At 39.3% G+C, this 12989-nt stretch overlaps 1 protein-coding gene across 1 annotated transcript in view; it reads left to right on the forward strand.

Annotated features, from left to right (window-relative positions):
- Gpc3 (glypican 3) overlaps positions 1–12989 on the forward strand; it is a 340192-nt gene that overhangs the window by 293724 nt on the left and 33479 nt on the right. The window contains exon 7 of the mRNA XM_028764986.1: positions 125–284. Coding sequence (XP_028620819.1) covers positions 125–284 — 160 coding nt within the window. The remainder of the gene's footprint in view (positions 1–124; positions 285–12989) is intronic.

Here is a 12989-nt window from a genome sequence, read left to right on the forward strand (position 1 = left end):
GCTACTATGTACAGCCCATTGAAAACAGTTGTTAAAAGATGTATACTTTGTGGTAACGCATTCTTCGAACCCTACCAGAAAAATAAAGGAGAGTTTCTACAGACCTATTATTATTCTCTTTCAGCTCCTGAGAACCATGTCTGTGCCCAAGGGTAAAGTTCTGGATAAAAGCCTGGATGAGGAAGGACTTGAAAGTGGAGACTGCGGTGATGATGAAGATGAGTGCATTGGAAGCTCTGGTGACGGAATGATGAAAGTGAAGAATCAACTGCGCTTCCTCGCAGGTAATTGGCTGAAAATGCTGATGCTCTCAGAGACTAAAAACTCCATTGCTTTCTAGACTGCTGCTAAAATCCTTGCAGCACACAATGCCATGAACTCTTTTAGGAAAGTTGATACTCTCAAAAGGTGAAGCTTTCAGGAGGATTCCCACCCCAAGCCCTCATCTCTGACTCTTGGTAGATCAGAAAGGCATTGTCTAAAAGTGAATTGAGCTGATCAGTTTGTTCTGTTTTCCCATTGGAGCTGTCCTTAGGCCTCCTTGGTTACACAAAGAAATGCTGCCTTGGGAATCTTGTGCAAACCTACAGTTAATCTTGGGGTTGTAGTGGGGTACAGTATTTGCATCTCCTGTGTGAGATACTAGGTTTAATCCCTAAAACCACAAAAAAGGAAGCACATCAACAATGAAACAACTTTAAAGGAAGAGCTATGGGCTAGCCTCTCCTTCAAACAACATGTCTATTTTCTTTTCTCAAAGCAGTCTGGTACAGTTACAACATACCACTGTATTGCAAGATAAAACAATAGCAATAGAAAAGAGAAATATCAGGGATGCTGGAGTCAATAAGGAGATGCAACAACAACAACAACGAATCTCCTCATATTTGTTGTATCCCAGAGTTTCTAAGTCCTTTCATGTTGACATGCATTCTTCCATTATAAATCCTTCCTTTAAAAAAAAAAAAAACTGGGCCCAGAGAAGGACTGAGATTTCTCTACATGGGATAAATGGACTTTCACTACCAAGCCTTTTCCTCCTCAACACATTGCTTCTGTCTGAAACTCTATTGTCCCGGGCCTCCCGTTTCTCTCATAGCCTCATTCCCTTAACTAACTGCTATCTAGTCTCATCCGGCCCTAAAAGCCGGTTGCCAGCCAGAGGTCTCATTTTAAGCCTCTTCTTCTTCCCTCTTCTCTACAGAGAACACCCACATCGCATCCACTCTCCCTCTTTAATGTTTTCTTGGAATCAATTCTATTTCATTGAAATCTTGCCTCTTAACAAAATTTTATGTGTACTGTAAGCATCATTAATTAGATCCAATTTTGTCCGGAGCAGATGTCCATTTTCCATCTTGCATGCCTAAAGCAGTTATGACCACTGAGCAGCACCTCTTCATTTTCCCCAGATACTCACCAGCCCTGGAAAACGGCGTTTTCCTTTGAGGCTTCTGAGTTTCACTGCTTCATAATTCATATAAAGTAGAATTGTACACTGAATGCCCGTCTCTGATTCTTTTAATATAATGTTCTCAAGCTCCTTTTATGGGTAGGGTATGGTGGCATGATTTCTTCCTCCTCCATTTCTTGGATTGTATTTTGTTTTTTGAGTCAACATCCTAGGATAACCCCAAACTTACCTGAGAGTGGCCTTGAATTGCTGATCCTCCTGCCTCCAACACCCCTAGTGCAGGCGTGCACACACACACACACACACACACACACACACACACACACACTTGTAATATTTATCCATCTTCTATAGACATTTAAGTTTCTTCCTCTTCTTCTTCTTCTTCTTCTTCTTCTTCTTCTTCTTCTTCTTCTTCTTCTTCTTCTTCTTCTTCTCCTTCTCCTCCTCCTCCTCCTCCTCCTCTTTCTCCCCCTCTTTCTCCTCCTCCTCTTCTTCCTCCTCCTCCTCTTCCTTCTTCTTTTTCTTCTTCTTTTTGCTACTGTAGAGATGACATAAAATCATTATCAATATCAACCGTTCTCCTAAGTTACCAGACTACACTTCTATTGGGTCACTAATGTTTTATATCTGACTTTCTCACCATTATCCCCAATTTTATGTGTCAGATATCAAGTTTATGAAATGACTACCTTTTACTGGTTCTCCAATAACCTCTCTTTTCCAAATGCCACCACACTCCTCTTGGTCGCTGAGCCTTAACCTAATGTCATCTTTGGTTCTTTTTTCTTCCTTGTTCCTCATATGCAGTTGCTCACTGAATCCATGTTGATTCTTTCTTTGTTACTTTTTCTGTTTCTGTCACTGCTTCCTCTCATTCCCTCCTCCCATCCTCCTGCATAGGATATTGCAATCAAATTCTAAGTGTCCTAAAGAATTCCAGGCTAAGACAGGAATATTGTGAGCCTTAGGTGAACAAATTAGCAAACAAAGAATTACAGACCCAGGCAGAGGATCCCCACAATTCATCATGCACAGATGACATGTTAATCTTTCTGAAGCATCTTATACTCTCCCTAGCTCAGCTGCCTTCATCCTTTCCCTATAGCTTTGAAGATAAAGCTCTGATCCTCCACAGAATTCTAAGAGACTTGTAGTCTAGCCCTAACTAACCTTCTGGCCATAGTTTCTACCATTAGCCACATATACACCCTTTACTTCAGCTTTAAAAGCTGTATTCGTGCCCCATGAACCCCATAAACATCCTGTGCTGCTTTCTATCCTCATACCAGTGCCCATGTTTATGTCTATAAAGATAAGCCTCTTTTATTCCTTCTTAAATCATACCTGACCCCCCACAGTTCATTTCACATAAGGTTCAGGGACAAGAAAGTTGTTTTGCTACAGAGCAAGCTTATATTTGACTTCTTCCTACATATTAGTATGACTTAGAAAAAAATTCCTGAAGTTTTATCACTTCCTTTCTAATACTCCAACTCTTCACTCATCAAATGGGGATCATACCCTAACTTCATGGCTCTATTGCAGGAACATATCAAGGGAACAGTTGACAACATGGACCACTAGGTACTCCATAATTGTTAGCTTCCCTCCTAAAATCTTTTAAAACCAATGGATATATGGAAAATAGTTATCTGAATTATTGAAATAAGCTCTGCCAGTGCTTTCAAGAGATACTCTAGAGTGATTTCCTGGTTCCATGAAGGCAGATTCAGGACTGATATCCAGGCAGTCTGGTTTTAGAGAGTACTACTGTCGAACAAATCTACTCAAATGTTTTCTTTGCTCCTCAGTGTATCCCTGAAAATATGAAAATGAGTTATGTATTATGCTACACATTAAACATACTTTGTCTGAAAGTCCCAAATCTAAAACATGATAAAATTCAAACCTTCTGAGAGTCAACATGATGCTCAAATGGTGTCAAATATTTAGATTAGAGATGTTCAACCAGTAAAGACCACAAAGAAATCCTATAATCTAAAACAAACAAACAAACAAAAAACGTCAAAACCTGAAGCACTTTGGGTCCTAAGCCCCTAACCTGTGTCTAGAAACTCTTGTGACCATACACAGTATACAAATTTTCCAGATAACTCACCAAAATGTTAACTAGTCCCAGCATTTGTCCTGAGCTCACAGAACTGCTCGTTTCAACTCAGGTTTTCCTGCCTGGAAGCCTTGTCTCTATCCATTTTAAAAAATGTTCTATAATTCCAAGGTGACCTAACTTTTGTAGGTAGTGCTTGGCAATATTGTATCCGTGGTTTCCCATTATTTACATGTACATTGATCCTCTCAAAAGAATTCTAGTAAGTTTATAAGGCATGGTTAACCTTAAGGGCTTTGTAAACAATAAAATACTATGCAGAAGGTAGTTAATTGAATTTACAGGGAAAATGATGCCCTGCTTCTAAAGCAGTACATGTGCCTACCCTGATCAGTGATTCTACCAGCCTGTGGTTCCTTGGGTCTCCTTTAAAACACTTCTTGTGGAGAAGAAACTCACTGCCAATCTGTCACGCTCAAGGCACAATAGCTATTTAGAACAACAGGCTATACACATTGGTTAGCTGTTATATAATTTCGTCAAAAATCTGGGTGGATGCCATGTGGTCCTGGTGATTCATCTTCATCCATTTATTTAGTCAACTTGACTTGGAACATGATGTGCATTTACCATTTCATTTAGTACTGCAAATTGCCTCCTCCAGAAGGCAACTTGGGAATAAAGAGCATGGCTTAGAGTCTGTTCAGTTCTCTTGCATTTTCCGTTTGTCCCTGAACAGACCTTTTACATCATAACCAGTGAGTGATCCTATTGGCTGGATTTCCTGGCTCGCTTCTTCCTTTCTTTTGATATACTGCATGTAATACAGTTCTATTCTTGGGCTGTGTTTCTAACTCCCATGTGTCCTAATGAAAGTCCCTTTCACTGTTTAGGAGTCAATTTCTACATCTGTAACATAAAGACAATGCCTAAACAATTCTTACAGACTTGTCTACTGCCAACAGTCTGTGATCATTTCTTTGGCTGTGGTTCCTGCCAAGACACTTACAAGAGTCTTTGGGGGATAGCTTTGTATGTGTTTCCATCTAACTAGCAGGTTCTCTGTTCTCTTCTGTGATATATTGCCCCTATTCTAACCACTCTGACATTTTCAATCAGGAAACTCAGCCTTCTTACAAAAAATTACCTGCACCTAGCCATCAGCACACTTGCTTAACAGGATATTACTAAGATTTTATGTGTGTCCAAGCTTTCTGGGGTATATTCACTTTTAAAACTCATTCTAAATTTTGTTAAAGGCTTCTTTTTTTTTAATGCTTCTGCCTCCATCCTTTCCTTCTTTTATTCCAATTTTTTCTTTCAGTGTTTTGCAGATTTTATTTTGTTATGGGATGGGCTTGTGATTGATGTTTTGATGGTTTATTTGGTTTAGGGGGGTTGAGAAAGAGTTTTACAGCATACCCCAAGGTAGCCTTAAACTGCCCCAAATTCTCCTGCTTCAGCTGGGATTGTAGACATGGATCACCAAGCCCAATGCACTGCAATTCTTATTTCTATATTAAAAATAGCAATTTTCAGAGTTTCTACTCTTTTCTGATTGTTGCCTTAATTTATTTGGTGAGATGGCTGTAAAGCAATATCTCACCCACAGTTACATCTTTACCTATGGTTTACCAAGTGTAGTATGTTTTCCTCTTGATGAGTGTCTTAGTCTATTTATGCTGCTGTTAACAAATACTTTAGACTGGGTGATTTATAAAGAACAGCAATTAATTTCTCACAGTTCTGGCGGCTAGGAAGTCTAACATCAAAGCATCATCATCTGGCATCTGCCAGAGTCCTTCTTGATGCCTTCTTAAATGGCAGAAGATGCAAATGCTGATTCCTCACCTGGTAGAAGAGATGGAAGGGCAAAAATGAGCAAGTTTAGTGTTCTCCCTCACTCCCAGTCCTGTTGTAAAGAATTAATCTGCTGCTGCATAGAAGCAGAGCTCACACATCCTTATCCCCTGCCAACACCACTACCACTACCACAATACTGCTGTATGGGGAATTGAGTTTGGAGGGCACTTGAGCTTTCAAATCACACCACTCATGTACTTCTCTCCTCTTCTGCTTCCACATCTGAGAATGGGGCTAACATTAGGTCTTATTATAGAGCATTGTGTATCTTAAAACAAAAGATACATGTAGAACATAGGGCTCAGTCCCCAATACTCCAACACTTAAAACCAGATGCCTGCTGTGAAGGGTGCTGTTTGTTTTGTTTGTTTGTTTCTGTGGATGCTGATAGGATCTCAAAGAGCCTATGGATGTAAACCAGCACTGCCTTAGAAATAGTAATAAACTCATAGCATCCTGTCACTTGGGAGGTGGAGACATGATCAGAAATTCAGGGTTATTTTCTACTACACAGGCTATATAGCAAGTTTGAGACCAGGCTGGGCCACATGAAAGAAAATTTGTCTGAAAATAAAGAACTGGCTTCTTGTTTGTTTATTCAAAACACATGATAGACCATTAAAATCAAGCAACTAGCCTGCAGCTATATATACTGACCTCTTCCTATTCAACTTGACTTCAAAGCTTTAAACAGTATTAAAACCAATGCAGTACTTTGTGTCCACACATATTTCTTCTAATAAAAAATGCTTGCTCTGTCTCTCGGATATTCATGTGGGGACTGCAAATGAAACCTGTTCTTTGTTCATTAGCTAGATGAGTTTGAAGATGAAACCTAGGCCAATGCAGGTCCGTTTTATCATTTTTCTCTGTTGGGGTTAGGTAGTGAGCTGATCTTGTTAGCTCACCTCCTCCTAGTAGTCTTGTAGAAATAGCTATAGGATTCATCAACCGTAGAACCAATAGTTCCATATCAAGTATTCTTTCTCTGCAATTAGTTTATGTTTGAAAGGTAAAATGACAACTTTAAATAAATATTGATTAGGAACTATTTTAAAGCCACTTGCTTTTTTTTTAACTTCTATTTTTTTTTTCTTGAGATAAGGTCTCATGTACCTCTGATTGGTCTTCAACTTACTATGTAGCCTAGAATTGCCTTGAATTTCTGATTTTTCTGTATCTACTTCCCAAATGACAAGATTACAGGCATGTGCCATCACACTTGGCCTCTCTTCCGTGCTTTTTTTTTTTCTTAATGATCAAGTACAACCAACAAGCTTGAGCATAATAAAGGGATGGACATTTCAATGATGTATTCTTCTAAACTGTCAACTCAAATCCTCACAAATGTGAACTGGTAAGCACTATGTATTAAGAAATTCATTGATGGGTTGGACTTGTGAAAGGGATAAAACCAGCGAATGAACTTTATGATAGGCCTTTTATCCCAGGTGACATCTGCAGACAGAGAGCTTTTGGATGAATGAACAGCCCGGATTGTTGTTTTAATGGGCGGCATGTTGAGTCCAGTGCGATATATCTATCTACATTGACCAGTTGGCGACAAATTCAGTCATAAACTACAGTAGTTTTCCAAAATGGATTCCGCAGTTTGACCAACCTAGTTTTAATTCCTCTGTACTCTTTGGAAACAAACCCTACAGAGCTTTTACACTTAAGTTACAGGTTGGTTCTTGCTAAGTAATCCATGTTTGGAACTCTCAGGCAAGATCTTATATTCATTAGGGTATTAGTCCCTTTGAATACATGGCTTCAATGCAAAAGGAGTCAATCTATCTACTAGGAAGTGAATCCTATCTAATGAGTATGAGAACATTCTCAATACATAGGACATTGAAGCTTCAAACATTAAAAATATCATGTAATCCACAGAATCAAGGAAACTGGACCTGCTATGTATTTCCCAATGTGGTAACTTTTAGACAGCGTCCCTTAGCTCCAAAAAACTTCAGGCATGTTACCAGCATTTGTGAAAGTGCTGATTACATGCCTGCCCAGCTCACTAGTTGCTGAAACACATGTGAAGGTGGATAGAAACATATTTATAAAATTATAAAGCAGAGTGCCCATATTAACTAATATGACTATCATTTAGTACCATTGGGTTCTAAATAATTTTTTATTTGCAAAAGGCTTCAACTAAAATGAAAAAGGTCCAAATGTTCTGTCCAGTAATATTCATTATACTTGTATTCTCTTCTCCATTCCTCAAAAGGGAGCATTCAGTTACTCTTTACATTGTTTTTAACCCAGGGTGGTCTAAAGTAAGAAAGTATTTGAACAATGACAACTATGTCTGCTGAGTTGTGCAAATAACCACAGTAGTAGGTTACCTACTACATCTTGAAAGAATCACAGCTAGTTATGGTTTGTTTTCTTTGGGAGTAGGGCAGTAAGGGCAGGGGTGGACAGCTTGTTGGGGAGGGTCAAGAAAGGGCCCTTGATGCTTTCCATTATACCTTGTTCTTTGCTACAAGCTGCCTGCTTTCATGTCTAGGTCTTTGCTTTTAGGGAGTTAATACCTTGGGGAAGCCGAAGGAAGCAAATATCACTGTAATAACACTCTTCCCACACACAGACGAGGTGCTTCTTGCTAATAGATTGACAAGGCAACCAATCTCAACTCTCCCTAAGAGCTTTGTGCAGCTTCTCCGGCTTACAAGGAAGGACTTAGATGTGAGCTTTAGCAGTGATACTACCTGCCAATTGAAACATATACCAAGAAAGGAGTCTTCCAAATGTCTTAGTGTTGACTAGGGTGTTACCAAAGGTAAGCTGGTGATAGATGAGGAGAAGAAGAAAAGTAGAAATCTTTTTATAAAGTTACCACAGTTTGATGTATTTTCCGGAGTTTGTCATTTTGGATGAGATTATTCTGACATTTGATTTTCCAGGTCTCTACCTTGTGATACCTCACCATAGGACCCTTGGGGTATGATGCCTTAATATCCAGGGAAATTGTGGGGGGTTTGTTTGTTTATTTGTTTTTTGTGGTTTTGTTTTGGTTGGTTGTTTGGTTTGGGTTTTTGAGACAGGCTTTCTCTCTGTATCAGCCCTGGCTGTCCTGGAACTCACTCTGTAGACCAGGCTGGCCTTGAACTCAGAAATCTGCCTGCCTCTGCCTCCTGAGTGCTGGGATTAAAGATGTGTGCCACCACATCCCAGCATCAAGGATAATTATTTATAATATTATGGTTAATATGAACAACTTAAGATTATTACATTTTGTAATCATATTTTAACTAAAAATATTAATTATGAATTTGGCTACTTAGGGTGTAATCAGTTTCCTCTTGGGGAGGAGGCGAACAATGCTAACCAACTCAGTGCCAGCCTCAACTAAACTTTGTAAGTATAGATAGAAAGGAAGGGGAGAGCCAGGGACAGTCCTCAGCTTGTAGATAAATAGAGGAAGAACTAGGCAGAAAGTGGCAATGTCAAAGCTTCTATCTGTGCTGGCAAGCAGAAGGGAAGAGATTCCTTTGGGCTAATATCCTCAAGGGGTCTGGGACAATGAGTTGGAGTGCCATCAAATGGGATGGTCTTGCCTGTTGGAGAAGATATCAGAGAGAACGATGTGGGTTTCTACTTAAATCAATGCTGCTGTTGGAAATTTCCCTGAAAAATGATGGAGATCTGACAACGTGATCTTTGAATTTTTCTCAACTTAGATTTTTTTCTAATTTTATGGAGTTCTTTTGGTTGGTTTGTTGGCGTGGTCATTGTTGTCTTGTTTTGCTTTGTTTTGTTTTTAGACACAGTTATATACTGTAGCCTAGACTCACCTCAAGCCTATGATAGTCCTCTGTGCCTCAGCCTCTCAAGGGCTGGGCTTAAAAATGTGAACCACCATGTTCAGGTTTGTTTGTTTGTTTTTTAAATTCGTAGTTCTGATAATTTCCAAATATACTGATTTTTATTTTTTATTTTAAAAAATGCTAATGTACATGGATGATTTTAAGCCTTTAAGGTAAGTACAGGAGTTCTAGCATAGACTCTCTTCATTTGTAACTTGTGGGTGGACTTAAGCAGTGATATAATTACCAAGTACTTAAAACAGAGTGGAGGTTGCCCTACAAATGTGAGTATCTGCAGGCAGCCTGTGTGTGAGAGCAAGGGGAAATCTCATTAGCACCTTCAGGATGGCTTTCCGAGTAAAGTGATTTGCCCAAGTATCCATGAGCTCCTGAGAGAGTTTCAAGCATGTCTTTTTCATCCTATATCTACACTTTTTATCCTCAAGGTGCTAATGAGATTTTCTCCTGCTCACAGACTATCCCAGACACCAGAATTTGGAGGAAAGCGTCTACTCCACTTTTATTTACTTGGTAATTATATTGCTGATCAGGTCCATCAATGAGTTATAAATTAGGAAAGTCTGTTTATGCTGGGTCCTCTGCCCCCATTTTTACCCTAAGGACTCAGCTGTTAGTCACTAAGCTCACCACCCCCACTCCCCACATACACACACATACCTGCTTAATAGGTGTTATTTAATAAGTGTCCAATAAACATTTCAGGATAGAGGCAGAAAACTTACTGCTAGAATGCTTACCTACCATGTGGGAAGCCCTGGGTTTTATCCCCAGTATCACAAAATAAATAGATATTTTAATTATTCATGTGCAGTGCTAGTATGACTTTTTTTTACAGTCCTGAGGACTTCATGTTTGCTAAGTAAGCACCTTGTCACTGAGCCACATCCCAAACCCTGTGTGCAATATTTAGTTTTCACATCTACTTGCTTTCAACGCATATTTGGCAGGGTATCAAAGTGTCCCCACTCTCACAGTCTTATGAACTGACTCCTCCTTCCAGGGCTCCTCTAGCTTCCCTTAGCTGGACTTGTAAGGACTGGGATAAGAGATCCCTGTTCTACTCTCAAAAGGAGTAGGGATTCAGTCAAGTAGGCAAGTCAGGACAGGCACTAAGTCAGCATCTTTAACCAAAGAGCATCAAGAGAAGGGTGGGAAGTACAAGAAAGAATTTAAGCAGTGACAATGGGAAGACAGTAGAATTAAGGATCAGTGTTCGGTCTACACAAGATGAGGACTGGGGAGATGCAGACATCATCTCTGGTCTAGTGGTCAGACACATGGAAGATGAGTGTAGAACTGGAAGCAAAGCATGGGATTCATAAGGAGTCGTACTTTGACTGATGAAAGGATGAACTTTCCTACCCTTTTGGCAATTCCTCCATGGAATGAGTGACTTGCAGTAGGAAACAATCAGCTCCTGACTATAGGGGTGTGTGGGTAGTATTCATTAAACAAAATATATTTGAAAGATTAGTCTAATGGGCATAAAGTGAGTGTGGATTAATACTTCTATCAAACCTCCATTTCCAAGACATTGAAAAGCTCTGACGTGGCATGGTTGTATGTAAGTAGAGCAAAAGAAAATGATGGTAGAACAAAATAGCTTTTCAGCTTTGAAGGAAAGAAGAATAGAGAGCAGAATCTCTGGTTATTTGTATTGGAGCACATGTCACCAATTACAATTTTCTGTAACTATTTTTCTAAGCAAATGGCTCCTTAAGAATGGCACAGATTTTACCAGAGAATCCTTTCATCATCCTCTGTCACTCACAGCCTTTGGAGTTGTCTTTCTTCTATTAGACAATAGATCTTATTTCTTCCTGATTATCTACACTCTTGTGGCCTTCCTGCCATTGTGTTAGAAGGCAGACTCGGAATAGAGCCCCCTCTGCCCCAGCATCAAGCAATTAGCCTAAATGGCTAAATTATTAAGATCTAGGTTATCTGGTTCACGCTCATTTCCTACGCTGCCCTCCAATGTGCTTTTGTTCACAGAGAATAAAGTAGTGTGTCTCAAGTAATCTATGATCCAGAAATTCCTCTACCAAAGCAATCATGGACCAATACTTTTGTAGAATATAATAAAGATACATTACTAGAAAAAGGAAATAACAAAGAGGCCCGCCAAAGATAAACCACAATTTTTAATTAAGAGATTCAGCAGACCAAAGTATCTGTCGAGATGTTATAAAAGTTTAAGTGCTGACTTTCAGTTTCTGTTATCTTCTTACAGATCAGCAATAAAGAGCAGAGTAGCAGAGTGCACTTTGAGCAGGGAAAAGTAGCTCGTCCTGTGTGTATGTCTGCTTGGCATTCCTCCTTTCCTTGGTGGGATCTACTCAAAAGCAGTCTGAATCAGATGAAGGCAGGGGTCTCCTTGAGTAGTGTGGCATATATCATAAAAGCCAATTGTTACATTTTCAGAATTTCTATGAGCCAGTTGTTAGCTATACCCATTATTAACAGAGAGCAAACATTATAAATCTGAAATAAAATAAATTCTATTCAAAGAAGAGTGATTCTCCAAAATCATCCTATGCTTAATTACACTGTGTCCATTGTATCTGTGAGGCAGAAATATGCTTTTTCCAGTCTGCATCAAGGGCCAGCATATTTATAGCTTGATGGTACCCGAGATGGAATTAGTTACTCCTTTAGAAGTCAGCAAGCACAGTAAGTCAGGGCTTGAGTTATTGTTGTGTTGATTACCTAGAATTTAGACTTAAGAGAGTGACAGGGGACATGTGAGTGGTGTAACTTCTAATTGTGTTCTAGGTGTAGCCATCACATGCACACCATTTGAGGGAATATTCTCCTAAAATTTGAAAACTATTATCTAACAGTAAATATCTCACTCTGGTCACTGATGTAGTAAAGTCCCACTGATACTTTGTTTCTTCACTTCCGAGAGTTTCCTTAATGTAAACCAGTATAGCAACTGTAGTATATTCCTGTAGAAGCCGTATTGTATTTGTTAATCAGTTGCAATGTACTTTATAGCTGTAAACTTCTGGAAGAAGGAAAGAACAATGAAAGCATTCTGTAAAAAAACCATTCCCTATATGAAATTTATTATCATATAGTATATATTTTATCTATAAATCATATGCTGCACATCCTTTATTGCAGTAAAACCTAAAATAAAAGGACATGCATACTTCTTGTTTTGAGAGCCAGTTGTTAAATATTTACTAGCATACCGCTGCAGTGAGGAGGTGCATTGGAAAGATTTATTTTCTCTGCTCCATCCTTCTTTCATCCTTCAGGCCTCTTAGCTTAAAGCAGTAGCTCTTTCCACCATGGAGAGAAGTTCTGGTCTTTCAAAATTATGCTAGCAAATGAAAGAGCTTCTCATTTTTAGTCACTTTGACTTCTAGGAATCCTAGACTTGGAAACTTCCTTAGCTCTGAGACTGCTAACCAGATTCATAAACTTGTTCTTTCCCAAAGCTCTTTGTTCCTTATTGAGTTTGACAGGCTCCTTCTGAAGTCTCACTTAACCAATAGAAGTCTCATCAGTTCCATCCCCAATCTGGACGAGAGTCTTGATAGGTCAGCTCACAGAGGCATAGAGGCAAGGACCACTTGGAGAGCTTAGCCTCTCTATCAGAGGGCATTAGGACAAATGAATCCTGTGTGCTGCTATTAGCTCTGGTTTCACAGAGACTGGAACTCCTAATATCAGATTACACTTTGTTGGCTTGGTGATCATTTTTTTTAAACCATCAACCATATGGGTAGAGGTTGGAAAGAAAGTTAAATTTGGAACACACACCCACTCTTCTGTTCAACACTTCTTTCTT

The sequence above is a fragment of the Grammomys surdaster genome, unplaced genomic scaffold (assembly GCF_004785775.1).
Source record: "Grammomys surdaster isolate TR1022 unplaced genomic scaffold, NIH_TR_1.0 147, whole genome shotgun sequence".
Lineage (NCBI taxonomy): Eukaryota > Metazoa > Chordata > Mammalia > Rodentia > Muridae > Grammomys > Grammomys surdaster.